Here is a 20,985-nt window from a genome sequence, read left to right on the forward strand (position 1 = left end):
GAAATAGGCACCGGTGCTACAGAAAAACTCGGTTTATTTTTCTAAGCACCTCTCTAAGCATCTCCCATTGTACAAGGCCTAACTGGAATGATTTTCTAGCTTAATCACAGCCCTATTATTGCTAACGCTGAGATCGGTAGTTTCAGTTTTTTTGGGTGCATGTCTGAGTTCTGAATTTCCCTTCTCTTTCGAGACGAGTTAGTAGGCGTTTTTTTAATGTAAATACAATAGTTAACAAATTATACTACTCCCTCGGATCCATATTACAAGGTGCGACAATAATATGGATCCGGGGTACTTATGTGCAGGTTAATTTCGACAATTAATATGGATCGGGGAGTAGTAGTTTTTATCAGAAGGCTCAATGTTTTGTGCAAGTTAATTTGTGGTCCAATCTTTCTGACTAGTCGACAGCGACCTAAACTATTCCTGTTCTACCTTTTTAAAATAAAATAAAAGAACACGAAAATACATTGACGAAGACAAGTTTGGTGGTCATCTTTATTTATTGATATGTCCCTCCATTTCTATATTATTTGTGCTTGCTTCATTTGGACGGCTTTAACCACAGCCCTGCTACTGATGGACGAGACTTGCCTGCTCCCTTCCCATGCTTTCATCCGTGCTTCCGCATACGTGGCTTGATTTGATTGGAAGAAAATAAGGCCCTGCCCCACCCCCTGAAAATCAGGGAGGAGATGATTAGATTAGAAAATAAAAAGGAAAAAGAACAGCCGTAGGATGAAGTGGGAGCACGGATGGGAGCATGGAGAGGGAGCAGGCAAGCCGGATCCGCTACTGATAGGTCTGAGATTGGTGTCTTCGTCCTCGAGGAATTATTTACGCGTTCTCCTTCTCTTTGCACAATACTGTAATAAGAGCAACTCCAACAGGCCAACCCAAACGGACGGCGATTTCGTCTGCTTTTTGTCCGTTTGGGTCAGCCAGATGGACACGGATGCCCGCTTCCGCATTTGGGTCGGCGCGTGTGCCCAACGCTGGCCTGAGACCCATTTTGACGGCGCAAAAACAAATGCATATTAAAAAAAGAAAAACATCATTAATTAAACATTAAAGCCGGCCACGAAGGCCGGCGAGAGTCCACGCATTCACATTTGCATTTAAAAAGAAAACCAGCCTAAACTATAAGGCGGCGCGCTGCCCTAGGCGTCGTCGTTGTCGTCCTCGGGGTCCGTGGTCGATGAGCGTCGGCGCCGGCCCGGCCCAGGCGAACGCCGTGTTCCAGAGCGCCGCCATGTCGGGCTGTGCCGGCGCAGGCAGTGCCGGGGGCGGGGGGTGTGCGGCCGCCTGTGCAGCCGCGGCCTGGCGCGCCTCCTCCTCGGCCTCGCGCTCCTCCTCCTCGAGGTCGCGCTCGAGCATCTCCTCGTACTCGCCGCGACGGCGCTCCTCTGCCAGCCGGCGCTGGCGCCACATCTCGAGGTACGCCTGCTCCTGCGCCGGCGTCGCCCCCAGCCAAACCGGTGGCGCGGACACCCACTCGCGCACCACTCCCCTCCAGGAGAAGCGCGCGATGGGCTCGAGCTCCAGCTCTGGCTTGATGGGGGCGGCGGGGCCACCGGCGGCACCACGCTGTCTGCGCCGCAAATGCGTCGGCGCGGACGCGACGCGGACGTGATTTAGGTTTGGGTCGGCGCGTTAGGCCGCCACTTTTGTCCGCACCGACCCAAACGGACGCAGGCGGACGAAATGGGTCGGCCCTTTGAAGTTGCTTTAATTTTTTTCTTCTCAATTTGTGGTGTGAAAAGCGCGGTAAACCGGCGTGGAAAAGACTACTACCGTGTTCAATATTTTCTGTAGGACGAGAAAGTTGAGTGCAGTCATGTTTTACCTTTATATCTATTGATGAATCGATCCCTAGATACTAGGAGTAGAATTTCGCATGTCTAATCTCACAAGGAAGATGAAACCTCATAGTCAAAATATTGTAGCACGACCTTTCTCAAAAAGAAGAAGAAGAAGATTGTAGCACGATCTTTTAAGTTTGGTCTGCTGACCGTGGAGCCACATTCTGAGTACGTCACACGCACCATGACAGCATGACCTAACCACTCGTGCCATGCCACTATTATACTCTCTCCGTTCGGAATTACTTGTCGTGGAAATGGATGTATTACAAGTAATTCCGAACGGAGGGAATACTCGGTTAGGAGAACTGCTCGCTTTATTCGTTTACAGTCCAGCAACAGTTACATAAAGTATGAACACAAGGTATCAGTCGTGTAGTGGTGGTGCTGCAACTTTCATCCTTGGCCGCCCGTCCGTCGAGCGGCCAGCATCTCTCCCTCGTAGTACAAAACGAGGTGAGAATGTATTCCACTTGTCCCACTGTGAGGAGAAACCAGTTTTGTCAAAAGATGAAAGGGGTTAAAGGTTAAAGGACCTAGCTAGCTTGCCCCTTGGGCTTGGGTGAAGGTTGCAAGCAACTTAATTAGGCCATAGTCTGGTAGATATCGTACCATTAGGTGCTAGAGGTTGGCCGAGAAATCAACTTTGTACAGTACTAAAAGGAAATCAGTAGGGGGAAAGCTATCAAGTTGAGCACATTTCCATGATAGAAGAATCTTATTGTAGGCACGTAGGACCTAGTACTAGCATACACTCCCTTGGTTCCTAGATGGTACTACATACAGAGAGTGAATCTACAATCCGCAGTTTAAAATATGTCTATATACATCCGTATGTAGTTGTATTGAAATCTGTAGAAAGACTTATATTTAAAAATGGAGAGAGTAGTAGACCATAGACCAAGACTTTGCACGGTGCCAAACACTCTACAGTCAAGTCAAACTAAATACTTAAATTTCCTTTAAACAAAAGGGTAGCTGGCTAATTTTCTACTACCAGCGCCTAAATTTTCCTTTGTTTGGGCAAGCATTGGATTCCACGCAAAAGTTAGGGTCGTATTCGTACGAGGAGGACTGGTTCTACATGTGACCCCGGCGGCCACAGTGTTCTACATGAAACTTGGCCGGCAGTTTCACATGGTCCAACTCAATAAATAAAAAATCCACACTAAAATACTAACAAGTTTTCTTGCTTTAAGCCAGCTAGCATCGCCCGGCAATCAGACAGACACCTCCTGTGCTACAAACCAATCAATAATAATAGAATAATTTTCTACACTCAAATAAGATCAGGGAGTTGAGATGCCATCGGAAAAGAAAAGAGAAACGAGAGGCGCCGCGGTTAAAACGGCTCCCTTGTTGACTGCGGCGAAACGTACGAGGTCAATGGCAGCGAGGCGAGCCGAGCCCGGCATGGAGGCGCGCGCGAAGCTGACGCCTTCCCGCTGATCGGTCGCCGCCGGTGCATGCATCCACCGCACGCACGCGGTGCACGACAGAGACTCGCGCGCGAGCATATCGTGGAGAAAGAGACGCGCACGGTACGGGGCTGGCAGCTTGACTTGAACGCCGACGGTCGCCGGAGGAACAGTCGGGTCCGCGCACACGGTGGTGGGGTGCGCGCCCACGCCAGCAGATGTACGTCGTCACGCCACGCCCCGGCCGTGACGCCGACGGACCACGGCCGGATGTGGTGCGAACGCGATCCCCAATTGCGGCCGCCACCGGGTCTCATTTACTGTATCTTTTCAGCTCAGCGACCTCCCAACCAACCGAATAGGGAATTATTGCGGTGCACGCAACGACGCCTCGCCCACCGGCCAGCCACCGGCTCGTAGTACCGCCTGCTTCATCATTTCGGCGTGTCCGGTGGTCCTCCTCCCCGGTGTACTAGCGGCGCATGTGGCGCCTAGCCGGACGGACGGATGTATATCGGCCGGACTGGCCACGGAGCAGGCGAGATACACGCATGACGGGTGCGGGGCTGGCGTTTCTCGCGTTTCCGGATTTTGGGTTTTGGATTTTGGATTTTGGGGCGCGGGCGTCAGCCGTGACCCTGTGAGCGTCGTCACGCCACCGTCAGGCCCGCGACTGGCCTTCACAGAAGGCGAACGATTTGCCCCGGGCAACCGTCCGCGTCTTGCGTCGGTCGCGTGCGAGCCGCGTGATCTGATGCAATCCATCCAGCGTCCTGTTCCACGTCGCCCACGTTGCGCCTTCCTGGTATCATCTTCTTTTCCCTCTCTCACTCGAAGCATCTACAACTGCGGGCAGCAAATCCAACCCCTCAAACATCTGTGGACACGTCCGATCAAACCTCAAATTTGTTCATCTGCATCGGTATACCTCATGCTTACAAAACTTAAATCGATACAAAAGCATGCAAACGATGAACTCCATATACTACGTAGATCAAATAACCTAATACTACCATAATCCTCGTCGGAGATGTCCACTATCTTCGTGCCCGGCTCCGGATACATGGGCGGCAGCCGCAGCTCCGGTGATGACTGGTGGCAGTCGTTCACGGAGATTTGGGAAAAGCTACAACAGCGAGGCAGGGTTCGACGACAACGACGGCGATGATCAACATGATTGGCGGGGTGCTATGACGGCCTGGTGCGTAAAGCATGAATGACATCCACTGTGATGCAATCGACGGTGCCAAGCGAGAGGAGCGCTGGTGCCGACGGGGCCGACAACGCCGACAAACACGGCCGCCACGTGTCACGAAGGAGCATTGATGGAAACGACGTGTTGTGCATGGTGACTCCTCTCCATGTGCTCATTGCTGTGAATTAGGGCAGAAGGAAAGGATGCGGGGCTGGGAAGTTGGGTAGAAAGAGGGAGTCAGATCGGACGACGCGCACACCGACCGAAAGTTGGGCCAGTTGACGGACGCCTGTTACCGCCCTTTAGAGAAGACCCGTGTATATCTGCACTTCTTCCAGTGAATTGCGAGTTGTTCAACAAAAAAAGGTACAAGTACATTAGTCTCGTGCACATACATACACACATATTCAGTCTTATAAATGTACACATGTGCTTCCTACTTCTGTCACTTTTAAGAGACTGAGCTGACATAATCTTAAGCTTGATAAAATCGTTATAAATGTCTCGTAGTACACGGGCACGCCATGCAGCTTAAAGAATAGCGCCGACGAACCCAAAATAAATCTCTGAAATATGTGAGCACCCATGCCATGTTTAGGACTTGAACCCGGATGAGCTGGTACCACCAAATGAACCTAAGAATTTAAGCTATGCTTAGTTCGATAGTGGGTGTTGCAGTATGCTGCCTAGGACGAGCAACATGCTCGCGTCGCACACGCGCCTGTGCAACATGGGTCTGGCCCAACAAGCGCATGCAGAGCTGAGAAGTGCACGCTATTTATTTCTCATTTATCCCACACAAAAAAATTATTTCTCATTTTTCCCATTTGGGTAAGTTTAATTTCAATTTGAAAAGTCATGAAATAAAGGTTGTGAATGTAAAGGGTTCACAAATTTGAAAAAATGTTCACGATTTTTCATAAAATATTCATAATTTTTAAAAACATTTATGAATTCAAAAAATTATTTATAAATTCAAAAATTGTTTGCGAATCATTCACTATGGCTTACGTCGAGCAAATTCGTGTGAACTGCTGTGTCTCATTTATAGCGACACAGAGCGTTCCCCTCGTCTAAGCATGGTCCAAATGGACCAGCCCATAACCACGCGGTAACCTGTACACCAATTTTTGCTATTTTCTTTTATTTATGTTTATATTTCTCCCAAATATTATAACATATATCACGTTAACCATGAATTTGAATTTTTTAATGCAGCGTAAAACTCATTTCTTGTCAAAAATAATAAAAAATTGATGGCATCAAAAAATTGTTCATGACAAGAAAACAGTGTTTTGTACCAATGAAAATGAATGTATGTTAGATTTAAAAAAATGTTCATGCGTTTAAAAAAATATGTCTATGAGATTCTTAAAAGGCGGTGATACAATGCATATAAAAATGTCTGCATAGTTATATAAAACATTTTTGTCATTCAAAAAAAATGTTTCAACGAGTATTTGGAAATTGTTTAACACATATTATAAAAATGTAATCATGTATTTGAAAATGTAAGACGTGTATATTATATTTGTATATGCGAAAAATGTAAAATTTGTTCAAAAATAATAGACATCAAAACATACATTGTAAAAGAAATCATGTATCTCAGAAATATGAAATGTGTACAAAATATGTCCTGGATCTATAAAAAACATGTGCGATATGTATTAAAAATTAGACATGTATTGAAAAAAGATTTTTTTAAGGAAATAGGAGAAATTAGAAGAAACTAGAAACAAATACAATAAAAGAAAATTTAATAAAAATAAAAACCATAGAAAACAAAAGGATAACCCAGAGAAAACATATGCAACCAAAGAAAACCAAAAAAGGAAAACACACAGAGAAAGTCTCGCGCATAAGCAGCTACAGTACTTGGCCGGCCCACTAACTTCAGCCGAAATGCAAGTCCAAGCTATGTCTGGCACCAGGCAAGACATAGCTCCCGCGCGGGAACACTTAATTCTGACCCACAGAGCTTAAGGAATTCTACATACAGTCCTTCAAACCAGAAACAAATTCCTTTTTTTTTTCTCTTATCAAGTTTAAAATCTATATTTGGTCGAATATCTTTTAGAAAACACTAATTATATAAAATATTTAATACTTTATTAAGTGATTGTTCATGTCTATAAAAATATTTGCATTTAAAAAAAGTGTTTGTGTATAAAAAAAGTTTTACTATATTATAAAAGATGTTCATGAGTCTAGATATAAATTTTTATAGATTTAAAACAAATATTCATATCTTATATACAAATTATTAAGTGTACAAATATGTTTACACTATTTTAAAAGAAATATCATGTATTTTACAGAAGGTCTTCATACATGTTATGATATATGTTGATGTAAAATTTCACAAATGTTCCTACAAATTTAAATAAAAGCTTTCATGTTTTTTCCTTAAAAGTAAAAAATAAAGAGAGAGGGCGGGAAAGTACAAGGAAAACAAGAAATATCAAGAAAAAAAAGATAAGTAAAATGAGATGAGGGGAAAACGTTTATAAAAAAAGAACACAAGAAATGTGTCATGCCTTCTTATGCCTGGCCCACCAACAGATGCCCTCCGTATTTATCGCAATGAATGGTAAATTGTGTTTTTAGCCAACTCTTATAGTCATGCGTCCGCCACAAAGGCGCTAAATGGTTCGGTTAGAATTAATATTCATGGAGAAAATAATGTATCTCAAAACAAATGTGCATATCCTTGAGGCTATAGAGAAACCTCCAAAGACGGGACGACGACACAATCTTCTCTTTGGAAGATTGAGTTGGGTTCCATCCTCATCCAGAGTGTCAAAGTTTAAAGTGGACGGAGTTGTTGCAGGGAATGGGGAGGTGGTGCAGTCGGGGTCTTCTGCCGAGATCATAATGGGTTGAACCCCGACGCATTGCTGATCCTACAACTATCTTGTCATGAGGCCCTAGTTGTACCTGGAGAATTCTCATTGTGTTGCCTGCACATAGCCTGAGACCGCAAGTCTATTTTGAATGGCATTCAAGAAGCGGCTGGTGGTTGTCATCATAATATCATCGATTAGATCATTACACACTTGACTGTATATTGACTGTTGATTCATGAAGGAAGGAGATCCAACTATGAGGCTCACAATCTTGTTAAGTTTGCTTAATCTCTAGCTTAGGGTCGATAGGTACGGCTAGGGAGCCTCACGACCCCATCTGCATTTATGTAAACATTGTGCTTGACCGATAAATCATATATTTGTTTCAAAAGAAAATACGAAATAAAAAATACTTAAGCAACAATAAAAAAGGGGAAAAGGGAAAGCAAAAAACAAAAGCACAGCAAAAAGAAAGGCAAAAAGGAAACCAAAGCACAAAAGAGTAGCCAAAATTCGTCCAAAGAAATTATTGGTCTATGTTTGGTTGGTTGTCAATTTTTTGCATGCCAGTGACTCAATGAAAGTTCCAGGTATATTTCTTGCTAATCTTGGCCAACTCATGGGCAAGCAAAATAGCTAACCAGATATTTAGTGTGACAAGTTTGGGCGAAACCAAACTTACTCTAAATAATGCAATGTAATCTAGCAATTCATTTGTTCATCTTGTTCTACCTTCAAGCTGCTTTCTTTTTTTAGAGGATGTGTTGAAGCTACTTTTTTTTCAGGGAGTTTTGGAGCACCTAGCTCCTCTAGAACGGCTCTTGCTAACTATGATGACCCAGTTGCGCCTGTGTGTGATGGCGAGGCCCAACCACAGACGCCCATTTGGCAGTGAAGGTCCACGACCGGCACAATCCAAGTTTTTTTTCTTGCGGATGCGGTACAATCCAAGCTGAAGATCAATGTAGATAAGCCTTGCCGTTGCTCAACTGGTCATTTCTTGAGTCTTTTCTCTAGTCTAGATTTCCCTTTTTTTTACGGGGTCTCTAGTCTATCTAGGTTTATAAACCAACGTTGAAACAAGCAGCAAAATGCATATCACGTAATGTACATGCACACATGTCAGTAAATACGATCACCACAGTGAATGACCGATCACAACCTCACATCACCACATCATAATCACCTTCCTACGTGTTCTCCAACAATCTCGCGCTTGTTTCCTAGCGCGTTTATTTATTTGATACGCATTACTATCTACGCAGTGACGTCCTATGCAGCAAACATTTTGAGATTGGCGCACTCGAGGAATATGTTGAGGCATAGTTAAACAAATTTGTGGCGCACGCCAGTGCCTTGTTATAGTTGGCTCTTAATCAACTCAGATCGTCCGGGCATATACTAATCCTCCTGTGGAACTTCGTGTGTGGTGGGCACACGAGGAATCGACAAAACTGATGGGGAATCGACAAAACTGAAGTAGGGTTTGGTGCCAAAACTGCGTGTACCGTGCAAATCCGTCGCCTCCCGAGCATTATCTGCCTACAAATTAACGGATTTGCCAATGCCAAATTAGATAGTCCACGAGGCACAGTAGGTGGAGTGCTAGCTTTTTACGTTAGCAGACTCTTGTTTAATTAGTAACACGTACAGCACCCACTCCACGACTACTGCTTAGTTTATGGGACATATAATTAAGCAAGCACCAAGGACAGCTGGTACTTTCCAAGATGACTCCTCCCCCAAGAAAAGTTTAGGGTTCCTCTGTCTCCCGCTGGCGCCGCTGCCGGTCTGCCTCGTCTCTGGTGGCTTTAGGGCCATGGCGGCGCGGTGGATCCCGTCCCTTACTGGCGGGAGGGCTCGGTTTTTAGTTTTTTTTTTCAAGTTTTATTAGGGTTTGTGTCCTGCTCACGAAGACGAGACGGCAGGGGCTCCCTGAAAATGTAATAAGGTTCTTCCCGTCTAGCCCCCGTTCCGGTGTGTCTAGCATCGTCGGTGCCTCGGTGGGCGTGTGAAGGTGTGTCTCCGGCTGATCTGTCCTTGGTGGATTTGCAGGGATCTGATCGTAGTTCATCTATGTTTGTGTTTCTTCAGGTTGGATCTCTTTGAACTACGCTACTCTTCATCGGCGGCGGTTGTTGTTCTACTACGCTAGTCCTATGGGGGCTTAGCACGATGACTTCCCGACTGTCTACTACAACAAGTTTTGCCCGGCTGCGACAAGGTAGGGGCGATGGCGGCGGCGCGCCTTCGGCTTGCTACAATACTTGTAGTCGTTGCTAGGTGGTCTACGGACCTGAATGTAATTTTTATTATTTCTGGTGTTCGTTGTATTGCCATGATTGAAGATGAATGGATTGAAAGTTTTCTCAAAAAAAAAACCACCAAAGAAAGGTGCAATAGTTTTTTTTAAATGCAGGTAAAATAGTTAATCTGCAGGAGATGGTATGTGGTACAATTTTTGGCCTGCTGGTATTGTATGATTAGTGAAGTTTACCGTGATTTTCATTACGCTTTGGAAAATGTTGGGTCGGGAGGGAGGACCAAATTCTCACGACATTCACTGGAACCGAGGTGGCTTAAAACGCCTCAGAGGTTGCTCACAGCTAGACCGCGGATAAGGTGGAAGATACTTTCGAAGAACCAGTTTCAAGGCCGGCGTTTAAAGCCGAAGAGCAGTTTGGATGAACCGAGCTACGGCCAGACTTGAAGACAGGTTCAGAGGCTACTGATGGTGTCCCGGCTAGTATGCCTCTCACCATGCCGACTCTCGGCTTGCTGGGCGGGGATGAGGACCCCCATGTCGGTTCCATCCTTGACCACTACAGGCAGCACCATGACGATTACAAGAATGATCCAGAAGGCCCGACGTGTACTCCAAGGCATTGTATTCGTGGAGAACCCTGTCTCCTCAAACGTAACCGACCAGGATCTTATAATTCTAGGACCCCCGGTGCCTATATAAACCGGAGGGCCAGGCTCGTAGAAACACATTACAATCTCATGGTATATCATATGTATACACCCCAATGCAATAATACAATAAGAATGAGGAAGTAGTGCATTATCTCCTTGGAGAGCCCGGGCCTGGGTAAAACTTTGTGTCCTCGCTACCATCGATCACTTCTAGATGCCTAGCTTTGGATGCCCTATCCTGAGATCTGTCGGATTTAGCTCCGTCAGTAACATAAATTACATCCAGGTCCACAGGCCTCCTATCGACGAATATAAGCATTGCAACAGCGGGTGGAAAGCGTGCCGACATCATCGCCTCCTCTTTACCAGAGGCGGAAAAAGCTTGTTGTAGTAAGCAGTTGGGAAGTCATTGTGCTAAGTTTTTTTTATTCGTACTTTGGGGTATTAGATTTGTTAGCAATTTTTCGGAGAGAAATTTTCGCATCAGCTCAAACCTCTTTGAAGGTATCCATTACTTTTAATGCTATGCAACCAAATAATAAACAATATCCATTTGATTTAATTAATAAATAAATAAACAATATCCATTTGAATGGGCATGACATTACAACACTGATTTTTTTAAACGTTTTTATCATCACATTCTTAGATGTTAAGAAAACGTTTTGCCGGGCGCGGCGGCATGCATGCATGCATGCACGCCTGCCTGCCCGCCCAAAACAAAGCGATAAGCGCCACTCCTGTCTACGCGCATGCACGTACGCAAAGTGACAAGTGCCAAAGCTTTGTGTCAAAAACAAAGTGACAAGTTCCAACCCCAACCCAACCGCGCGCGTCGTCATCTCCCACTGGGACGCCCGGCTTCCGTGCACCGGCCCAACGGCGCGCCATCCGATCACGGTCGTCCATCCACGGAGGGAGGCAGACGACAGGTGCAAGAGCCGAACCAACATCAGGCTCACGCTCGTCACACTCGGGTCATCACGATGCAACCGCTCCGCACTTTCTCCTCTGCCTCTCTCTCCCCGTCCCTGCCCTGGCTCCTTGTGGCCTTCGTGGGCTCTCACATAACTCATAAGTCATAACCAACGCAATCAGAAAATCCCCCCACCATCATCCTCTCCTGCGAGTCGTGTGCGGTTGCATTGCACGGTCTCATGCATTGCGCTGCACACCGCTAGACAGAAGCAAGATCAGTCCATCTCCCTCCGTCGACCCCGGTGTGCTTTGGTCGGGCGCCTGGCAGGCAGGCATGGGGAAGGAGGCGGCGGCGGCGTGGCGGCTCAACGTGAGCGACTTGCAGTTCCGGATGCCGGAGCGGGTCAAGGACCGGCCGCCCTTCGCCAGCCGCGTCTTCATGCGTGGCCACGGTATGTGCCCCGCAGCGCCTTCCGTTGCAGCGTATGATTCATGCGTTTGCTCCACCAATCGATCCGTTGTGTTACCATTCCGCGCATGATTCATGTGTGCGCCGTTTGCTTACAAAAATACAGATTGATTTGTTGTGCGCTGCTGCCTGCTGTTCCGTTGCCATTTCCTCTTGATTGCCGTCTCAGTCTTCACGTTAATCCGCTCGCTTCTTTTTGGAACAAAGTAACAAGAGTTGAGTTGTAGTGCCATCTCTTACTAACTGCTAGTGCTGCCTGACGATGCTGCCGCTGCCGCCATTTCGTCCCACCAACCGTGGATCGCCACCGCCGGCCGGACGCCCTGCTCGTCCTTGGGTTCCGGCCGGTTCCAAACCTGCAATCATTGTCACGTAGGTAGACCTATAAAATAATGAAACAGCCCTCCAAAAGCAGCTGTAAAATATTATTTTCCTTGTTCTCCTCAAGCCGTTTCAACTGATGAATTCAGGTTCTTGTCGTGTTGTACGAGAGTTTTTTCTTTTCTTTTTATTTATTTATAAATGACATGAACAAGGGGAATATCTTGTGGCCCGTGGAATGAACTCTTTTTCCCTGCCTACTCTAATTAATTGCTTGATGATCACAAGGAGGATATACAATATCTATATCCTGAACGCGTGACCCGATGGAAAGCAACCCATCGAGCGGCTGTCCGACCTGTCATGCCGTCTACGTGTGGCGCATGCACAGTCACTTGCTCACAACTGGACGCCATGCATGCATGCATGCCGGAGCCTGCTCTAAATAATTAAACTGCATTTTTTTTCTTGATGATGCACTGTCGTGTTGTACGAGAGTGAGCCATCCTACGATGGTTTTTTTTTTGCTAAATGACATGAACAAGGGTTGTGGTCCGTGGAACCCTTTTCCCGCGCTTAATTGCTTGATGATCACAGGGACGGATATGCGTGTGTGGCTAATAAAACTTTAAGAAATCCTGAATGCCTAGCCTGATGGAAAGCAACCCATCGATCGAGCGCGCGGCCGCCCGACCGTTCACGGCTTCACGCCGCCCCGTCCACGTACGTGTGGTGCATGTAGAGTCGCTTGCTCACAAGTCACAACTGGACGCCATGCGTCTCCAACCATGGCGTCAAAGTTCTGCCCGTGACGTTCGGGTGCATTGTCAATGGCGTTACTGTCATGTATAGTTCGCGCAGCACCATTACACTTGTCTGTTGCTACAGGCTTCTTCTGCATCGCTGTTGAGTTTTTCTTTTCTGAGAACTCGAACGGGCCTACTAATTCAAAATACACATTGCCGTACGTGGCGATGCATGCTGCCACTGGGCCGTCCAGCCAGGTCTGTCCGGAAATCCCTTTTCGTGAAGGGCACTGCTAGGTGCAGGTTTGTGGTGCTACCGGCGCACCGAACAATTATTGTGCCTTTAAAATGTTTTCAAAAATTCTGAAAAAAAATTTAGCACACTCACACAACATCAATGTAGGTTATCACAAAATTTAACACTGAATAGTGCATAGCATAATTTGGGCTCTAGATTTGACCCATTATCACCCTGATGCCAAAGTTGTCATTTTTGTGTTTCAAAAAGTATTTTGAATTTTTATATGAAATTTTGTGACATCATACATTGATGTTGTGTTGACATGCTAGAATTTTTTTTAAATATTCTATGGCATCCGGTGCACCGGTAGCACCACAAGTGCGGGTGCACCGGATACATTCCCCCGCGGGGTTGAAGAAGGGATAAGGGCGTGTGCGGGGAAGAAGGCCGACGTGGCAGAAAACAGGACCGCCAGATCGACTGGGATCGAGCGACGGTCGCGAGACAGCTTCGGCCGGTCGGCCTGTCATACCCAAACGTTTTCCTTTGAAAGTCTATAGAACGGCAAGGCTCGTGGGCCCGCATGGGGTGCCCCGTTACCTGTAACCGCCGACCACGGATCCTGGCGTCATTGCTTGGCGTGCCGTCACGGCACAACCCGCGCGCGCATCGCGGACTGCCGCTCGCCTCGCCGGTGGACGGCAACTTGGCATCGTCGACCTCATCGATCAAAGCTACCACTACCAGATTACATACACATAGATTGCTTTGCTTCCATTGCCTTTCGCGGACTCGCGTCGCGCTCGCCTCGCCGGGCGCCGCAGTTGACAACTTGCCATCGTCGACCCTGATCTATCCAAGTACGGTAGCCGTCACCGTCTGCCACGTACGTACGTGCACGGAGGTGGCCTTTTGCACCACATCGAAGATCGCGAGATTGCTTCGCTTGCCAAAAAAGGGCACGCAGCCGCGTCGCCGTGCCAGGTCCGCCGCGTGCCAGGAGCGTGCACCTTTCTTTTCGTCGGATTTGGGTTGGAGAGCGGCATGACTCGTGGGCCACGGTGCACCCACCCCGTTACGTTGCGTGTGCCCGGCAACCACGGGTCTGTCTGTCTTGGCGCCGTCGCCTCGCCCAGCCGTCACGGCAGCCAGCAGTAGCCATGAGGGAAAAGAGACCGAAGTGGTTGAGACCCTCGCCGCAGTCGGCAACTTGGCATCGTCATCGTCGTCGACCTGACCGCGGTACGTGTCGCCGTCGACCACGTACGTACGCGGAGCTGTCGAAAGCCTCTTTAACCCGGGACCGATTCGATAGATCTGCTTTGCTTGCCCGAAAGCCGGTGTGGCCGTGTCGTCAGGTCTGGCTAGCGCGTCACCGGAGTAGGCCTCTTTTCCGTTTCTGCGCGGCGTTGGGCTGGAAAGCGGTGCTATTACTACGTACTGCGAGCACGATTCGACACGACCCGACCGCCCGACGCGGGCTTGGAAAGCGACCGAGGTGGTCGGCTTGGATCCACGGCTGGGCCCTTAAGTGCGGGACGTTTGCGTGTGGCCGGCTCCACAAGACCACGCGGGCAAGCAGGCAGCAAACAAACGGCCGCGAAAGGTTTCCGTCCCCGTGATCTCTCCACTCGACGAACCTGTCTGTCTCGAACGATCGGAGACGCGCGCGGAGCTAGCAGAGCATGTCGACCGCGGGCGGGTGCGAGGAGGGGGAGCCGGCGGTGGCGGCGTCGTGGAGGCTGCGCATGGGCAGCAGCGACGCCCCGCGCGCCCCGGACCGGCGGCCACCTTTCTTCTCCAGGCTCCTCGGCTCCGCCTGCCCTTCCCTACACGGTGCGCGCCGTTCGTATCCCTCTTCTTCTTCTTCTTCTTCTTCTTCTTCTTCTTGGCTGCTGTAGCGACTTTGCTTCATCTCCTTTTGTGCCCTCTATATGTTTACGTTGCCACTGTCTGTCGCTGACACCTTTGCACCACCATATATATATGCTCGACCGATGGAGCCGTCGCAAAGTCGGGGAGATATTCCATCACTTTCACCAGAGTCGTCAAGATTCTGTTTACCAGCTAGCCCCCATATTGCGACCCTACATATACTCCCTCCGTAAACTAATATAAACGCGTTTAGATCACTATTTTAATGATTTAAACGCTATTATATTAGTTTACAGAGGGAGTACAAGGTTAAACCACGTAACATAGTCGTCAACTTGGCGTCCGTCGCCGGCTTGATCGACACCAGAACGTACGTACGCCCAAAGTCTCTTTAATTACGAGTACCCGGAGAAGATGGATTCGATGCATTTGCTTTTGCTTACGCGAAAGGTGTTGGTGGTATGGCCGTGTCGCCATGTTTAGCTAGCCCAGCGCGTGACAGGAGTAGGAATGTAGGATGCCTCTTACCGCTTTTGTTGTCACCGTCCACGGCCAGCCGGCAGCAAGTACTAGCACGACACGACACGAAGCGACCGAGACACCAAGAAGCTAGTCGGCGCAGATCCACGGCTCCGCACTTAAGTAGGGGACGCTAGTACGTGCAACTAGTAACAACAGGCACGAAAGATAGTCAGCCAGCCAGTCAGTCCCGTGATCTCCACGAATCTGTCTGCGCGCCAGGGGGAGCATGGCGACGGCGGTCGGACGCGAGGAGGGGGAGCCGGCGGCGGCGGCGTCGTGGAGGCTGCGCATGGGCAGCAGCGACGCCATGCGCGTGCCGGAGCGGCTGCACCGGCGTCCGCCCTTCTTCTCCAGGCTCTTGGGCGCCGCTTGCCCGTCCCACGGTGCGTCTCCCGCTCCCCTCTCGCCTTGCTCTTCTTGGTAGCTCGCTCGGTAGCTGCGTGCGTGCTCTGGTTCGTGAGTTCGCCGTCATGTGTGACGGACTACGATCCAGCATCTCTACTGCCTGATATGATCCCCGATAACTTTGCACGCACCATGCACTCGATCGATTTCCTTCATTTTTCTACTGGCACCGATGCTTTTCCCACGGGCGGGTCGCGAGATCCTACAACGGCCTCTTGGTCAGGGAGTAGCTCGCTGGCACAAGAAGCAACACATGCCCACTCAAATGGACGCCTGCTTTTACAGAGTTTGCTTGTCACAGCCTCACAGCACAACGAAGAAGAGACTGAACACCTTACAGAGTTAGAGGTGCAGATTTTAAGATTATTTGCAGATTAGTGATCCCTCCGGTCCACAGTAAGTGTCGCAGCTTTAGTACAACTTTGTAGGAGATCTTACATATTTGATGATCTTATTCTTATTACTTTGATCGGGAAGTGGAACAAGAGATCGTCCTTGAGTGTGCGTGCGTGTTTTTCTTTACAACCCAGGTCATTAGAGCAATGTTCATTTAGGCAGCATTTCCAGATTAGTAAGAGTTCTTACAGCTGTTGGAGCGCATCTTATTCCCTTCTTTCCATACCTGCCCATGCATTGCCCATTGTCCGTTTCAAGAACGAAAACGAAATAGGGGCGGCAAATGTAGGCAGGCAAGTTCGATGCAACATCCCAAAAGTAAAAATGTGCGAAAACCGTGACGGCACCAGCTTGTTTTCTAATGTTTCCACGACAGTCCTGATCTATCATCACATTATTAGGTGAGTAACATTGTTTAATTTGTCAGTTGGGTCTAACTCTGTTCCACTACTATGTGAGTGGTAGAGTCACCATTAGCAAGAAATTGTCAGTGCAAATGACTCGACACTAGAATAACACATCCCTTTTAAGATGATGATGGACCAAAATCAAGCAACACATTGCATTATTAACTGGATATGAGGAAACAAGCAATGGAGGGAAGACCAAGAGTTGGTGGACCGGAGGGAAGGGGAAAGCTAGAGGAAGAGTGTTGTCTCTAGCAAGAGTGTTGACCCTAGGACAATTTGTCATGGGATGGAAACCACGAGTACTCCTATTCTCTCATTTCACCCCAGAATAACAGCCAAATTATATGGATGAAAACAGAGCGGAAACGGACAAAACTGAGCGCTGCCATATATGTTCTCATATTTTTCTTTTCCAAAAGTAGAAATGAGTACAAAAAACCTGGAAACAGATACAAACTCAGATATTAGTACCCGAAATTGGTGTGAGCTAAATCAGATACAAAATTGGATGTTCGCAGGAACTAAAAGACCTCTTGGATAACCGAGAAAAGCACAAGCAAGCCAACAAACTATTTCAATTTATATTTTTTTTGATGATCTCCTAGACCAGCGACACCACGTGGAGGTGCCTGCGGTGTTTGGTCTGGCATGTTTGGTATTGTGAAACGTAGAAGGTGATTAACTTTTTAAGGGCCACAACATAGGTTTTATTGAGTGGTCTGGGCCACATGAGTCATGAAATAGCAGAAAGTTCCGTATTTATAGAAAAAGAATGTTGTTTCACTAGAAATAATCCGCTCCATTTCTGTTTTTGTTTCCACGTAAAAAGATCTGTTTTTGTTTCTGTTTTCGTTCCGGCACCTTCATATTTCCTTTCCATTCTTGTGTTTCTCGAAAAATCGAGAAAAATTCCGCTCCTTTTATATGGGCCAGTTGCTTTTGAAGAACCTTTCATGATGTCTTGTGCCGTCAAGAGATATTTGGTGCGGATATGGTCGCTACTGTAGTTTGTCAAAAACTGTTTTGATCACCTCGGGTTTTTTTTCCTTGCATAAGCATAGCTTTGGTCTTTTATGACTTTGCTCTTTGCCGGTGTATTTTTTTGCGTGTATTGGTGTTGGTTGTATGCATCCTAGTTATACAGAGGCCGGATGTGTACTCGTTGTGTTTGTGTCCCCTTGATGCTTCATTATGAGTCAATAAAATTCACTCTTTGTCAAAAATATGGGCCAGTTACTGTACAACCCATTATCTTTTCTTTACTGATAAAAAAATATATATTGATTTAATAAAGTTGACAGTTTTGTCAAAAAAATAATAATAATGGAAACATTTGTATATTACTGAATCTATAATTGCCGAAAAATTGTTCCCATGTTTCAAAAATGTTCACGTATTTATAAAAATAATAATCATATTTTAAGAAATTATTCGTGTATTTATGTGACTGCGCGTTACTGGTTCTATTATTCGCATAGAGCGTAGAATAGGATTTGCCAGGAAACTACCCCCAACCTTCACTATTATCTGCGATTTGGATCCCTAAGCATGTGGGAGCCTGCACATGTCTTACCGTCCCTATTGTCACTTGAATCGTAGAGAATAACTAGTACTCCCTCCGTCCGAAAATACTTGTCGGAGAAATGGATGTATCTAGATATATTTTAGTTCTGGATACATCCATTTTTATGCATTTCTCCGACAAGTATTTTCGGACGGAGGAAGTACGTAGCACTGAATTCAGTTGCACCCGCGGAACCGAAAACCATCTTTACCATTTGATCAAGCTGCAATCAAAGTGAACTGAGCCTTTTCAATGTCCCTCCTGATAAAAATGTTATCCATTTCAGGGAAACAAAGGAAAATCGCAAAGTACTACGAGAAGCAGGAGAGTCTCCTGAAGGATTTCAGCGAGATGGAGAGCATGAATGAGCTCGGCTGCTTGGACCAGAACAGTGCTCCTACCGAGGTAGTACAAATCCAGAATTTACATGCGTAACAGCCTTCCCTAGTATACGTACCTACCTATCTACTCAAAACTGATAGTAGTTTCTACGCGTCCTCACTGTTCTCTTAACCAGGAAGAGCTGCGGCAATTGGCCAAGGGCGAAAAGCTGGCAATCAACCTGTCGAACATCATCAACCTGGTCCTGTTCGTCGGGAAAGTCGTCGCCTCCGTCGAGACCCGGTCGATGGCGGTGATCGCGTCGACGCTGGACTCGCTGCTGGATCTGCTCTCAGGGTTCATCCTCTGGTTCACGGCGCACGCCATGAAGAAGCCCAACAAGTATAGCTACCCGATCGGCAAGAGGCGCATGCAGCCAGTGGTATGCATAAATTGTGACCAAGTTTTGCATTTCGAATGTTGATGACTGACGGCTAGAGTTACCTACCGATCATTTGCAGGGCATCGTGGTTTTTGCGTCGGTGATGGGGTGCCTGGGGTTCCAGGTGCTGATCGAGTCGGGGCGGGAGCTGGTGACGCAGGAGCACACCACGTTCGACACCTGGAAGGAGATGTGGATGGTGGGCAGCATGTCGTCCGTGGCCGTCGTCAAGTTCTTCCTCATGCTCTACTGCCGGACCTTCAAGAACGAGATCGTCCGGGCCTACGCGCAGGACCACTTCTTCGACGTCATCACCAACTCCGTCGGCCTCGTCAGCGCCCTCCTCGCCGTCAAGTTCAAGTGGTGGATGGACCCCGTCGGAGCCATACTGGTAAGTACTTATGATCTACTACTTGCTACCACATATTTACTATTCCTACAATGGAAATGAAATTAGAAATGTATGAATGAACTGGGGTTGGTGATGATCGGTCGACGGCATCGCATGCATGCAGATCGCGCTGTACACGATCACGACGTGGGCGCGGACGGTGCTGGAGAACGTGGGCACGCTCATCGGGAGGTCGGCGCCGGCCGAGTACCTGACCAAGCTCACCTACCTCATCTGGAACCACCACGAGGAGATCCGGCACATCGACACGGTGAGGGCATACACCTTCGGGACGCACTACTTCGTGGAGGTGGACGTGGTGCTCCCCGGCGACATGCCGCTCAGCCAGGCGCACGACATCGGGGAGGCGCTGCAGGAGAAGCTGGAGCAGCTGCCCGAGGTGGAGCGCGCCTTCGTCCACGTCGACTTCGAGTTCACGCACCGCCCAGAGCACAAGGCCGACGTCTGATCTCATCATGCTCTTCTCCTCAAATATGTATTGTATCATTGTATGTGATCTCCCAAGGTGGCCCGGACGAGTATGGAGAACGTATGTGTGTGCATGCCCTGTTTTTTGCCATGCCTTTCACTTGAATCTCCCGGTACGGTAAGCAGTTCTGGTAGGCAGTTGTACGACAGCCGTGACCTTAAAGGTCATGTCGCGTCTTAATTTATCATCACTCCCAAGCCGAGTATAGGTATTGCTCAAAATGTACTCTTTTGTTATCGGGTATCTCTCCTTGCATGCTTTCTCTTCTCTCGACTAAATAGAAAGACAACATGTGATCTCTCTTTGAATTCTCAAGATTGTTTATCTCGTGGTAATCAAAGTAAAATAATTTGTAGGAATATGACAGGGATACGAGAAACAGGGTCCGCCGGGCCGGCCTGAATGAGCTGGGCTCGGTGCCGTAATGCTCTTCACAAGCCTTTCAAGCTTGTACCCCGCAAAAAAAAAAAAGCCTTTTAAGCTTCTAGAAACTTCCCAACCGGTTTTTTTATTTTATGTGTTTTTGGGTTTTTGACTTTTCTGGTTTTGCTCGGTTTTTGTCTGTTTTTCCTTTCCGTTTTCATGTTTTTTAGATGCACAATCTTTTTTAAATTCGTAAACTCATGATTGTTTCTCCAAATTCATGAAACTTTCTACCTATTTGCTTCTTTTCAAATCACGACCTTCTTCTATTTGGGAACTTTTCTGAACAAGCGAACATTATTTCAAATTCCAACATTTTTTATTCACGAACATTATTTTATTCATGATTTTTTAATTCACAAACAATATTTGTATTCATGAATTGTTGTCAAATTATTGAACTATTTGTTTACAAATTCATGAACTTATTTGTATTCATGATCTGTTTTTCAAATTCCTGAACTTTTTCTATTTTCAAAATTTTGAAAATTCAACGGTCAATGGGGATCAAACTGCGAGTGGTCAAAGGGCAAAAACAGCCGATGGGCGGACGCCTGAGCTAACGACGACCGAGCCTACCCGCGAGCCGTATGATCGAGTGAAGCGAGAGGGCCTTCTTAATGGGCCAGCCCAACCAACATTATGCACGAGCGTCAATTGGCAAACTGGCGCAAAAGGCGTCTGTTGGATAACCCGGACATTTTGCAAGATTTGAGAGGACCAGTTGGGTTCAGTTTTTGGGTACAGGCAGCGTTCGGGCTGTCCACACAAATTGGGAAGAGTAGGAGTCCATTTACATGCACTTAGT

General features: G+C 47.3%; 1 protein-coding gene across 3 annotated transcripts; it reads left to right on the forward strand.

Annotated features, from left to right (window-relative positions):
* The first annotated feature begins 11,322 nt into the window (after window positions 1–11,322).
* On the forward strand, window positions 11,323–20,062 carry LOC123076900 (metal tolerance protein 7). 3 transcript variants are annotated; one of them, XM_044499050.1, is made up of 5 exons: window positions 11,323–11,613; window positions 18,397–18,515; window positions 18,628–18,873; window positions 18,953–19,264; window positions 19,389–20,062. In XM_044499050.1, the coding sequence occupies exons 1-5, from the start codon at window positions 11,496–11,498 to the stop codon at window positions 19,731–19,733; spliced, it is 1,140 nt and encodes a 379-aa protein (XP_044354985.1). In that variant the 5' UTR covers window positions 11,323–11,495; the 3' UTR covers window positions 19,734–20,062. The 3 variants fall into 3 exon arrangements, with proteins under 3 accessions (XP_044354985.1, XP_044354984.1, XP_044354983.1); XM_044499049.1 differs by lacking the exon at window positions 11,323–11,613 and adding an exon at window positions 14,493–14,774; XM_044499048.1 differs by lacking the exon at window positions 11,323–11,613 and adding an exon at window positions 15,464–15,718.
* The last annotated feature ends 923 nt before the right edge of the window (window positions 20,063–20,985 follow it).

This window comes from Triticum aestivum, chromosome 3D (genome assembly GCF_018294505.1).
Source record: "Triticum aestivum cultivar Chinese Spring chromosome 3D, IWGSC CS RefSeq v2.1, whole genome shotgun sequence".
Classification (NCBI taxonomy): Eukaryota; Viridiplantae; Streptophyta; class Magnoliopsida; order Poales; family Poaceae; genus Triticum; species Triticum aestivum.

Coding starts and splice junctions, on each gene's coding strand:
- LOC123076900 (XM_044499048.1), top strand. CDS start 15,562: ATGGCGACGGCGGTCGGACGCGAGGAGGGGGAGCCGGCGGCGGCGGCG. Junction 15,719..18,396: donor CGCCGCTTGCCCGTCCCACG/GTGCGTCTCCCG, acceptor TATCCATTTCAG/GGAAACAAAGGAAAATCGCA. Junction 19,265..19,388: donor ACCCCGTCGGAGCCATACTG/GTAAGTACTTAT, acceptor GCATGCATGCAG/ATCGCGCTGTACACGATCAC.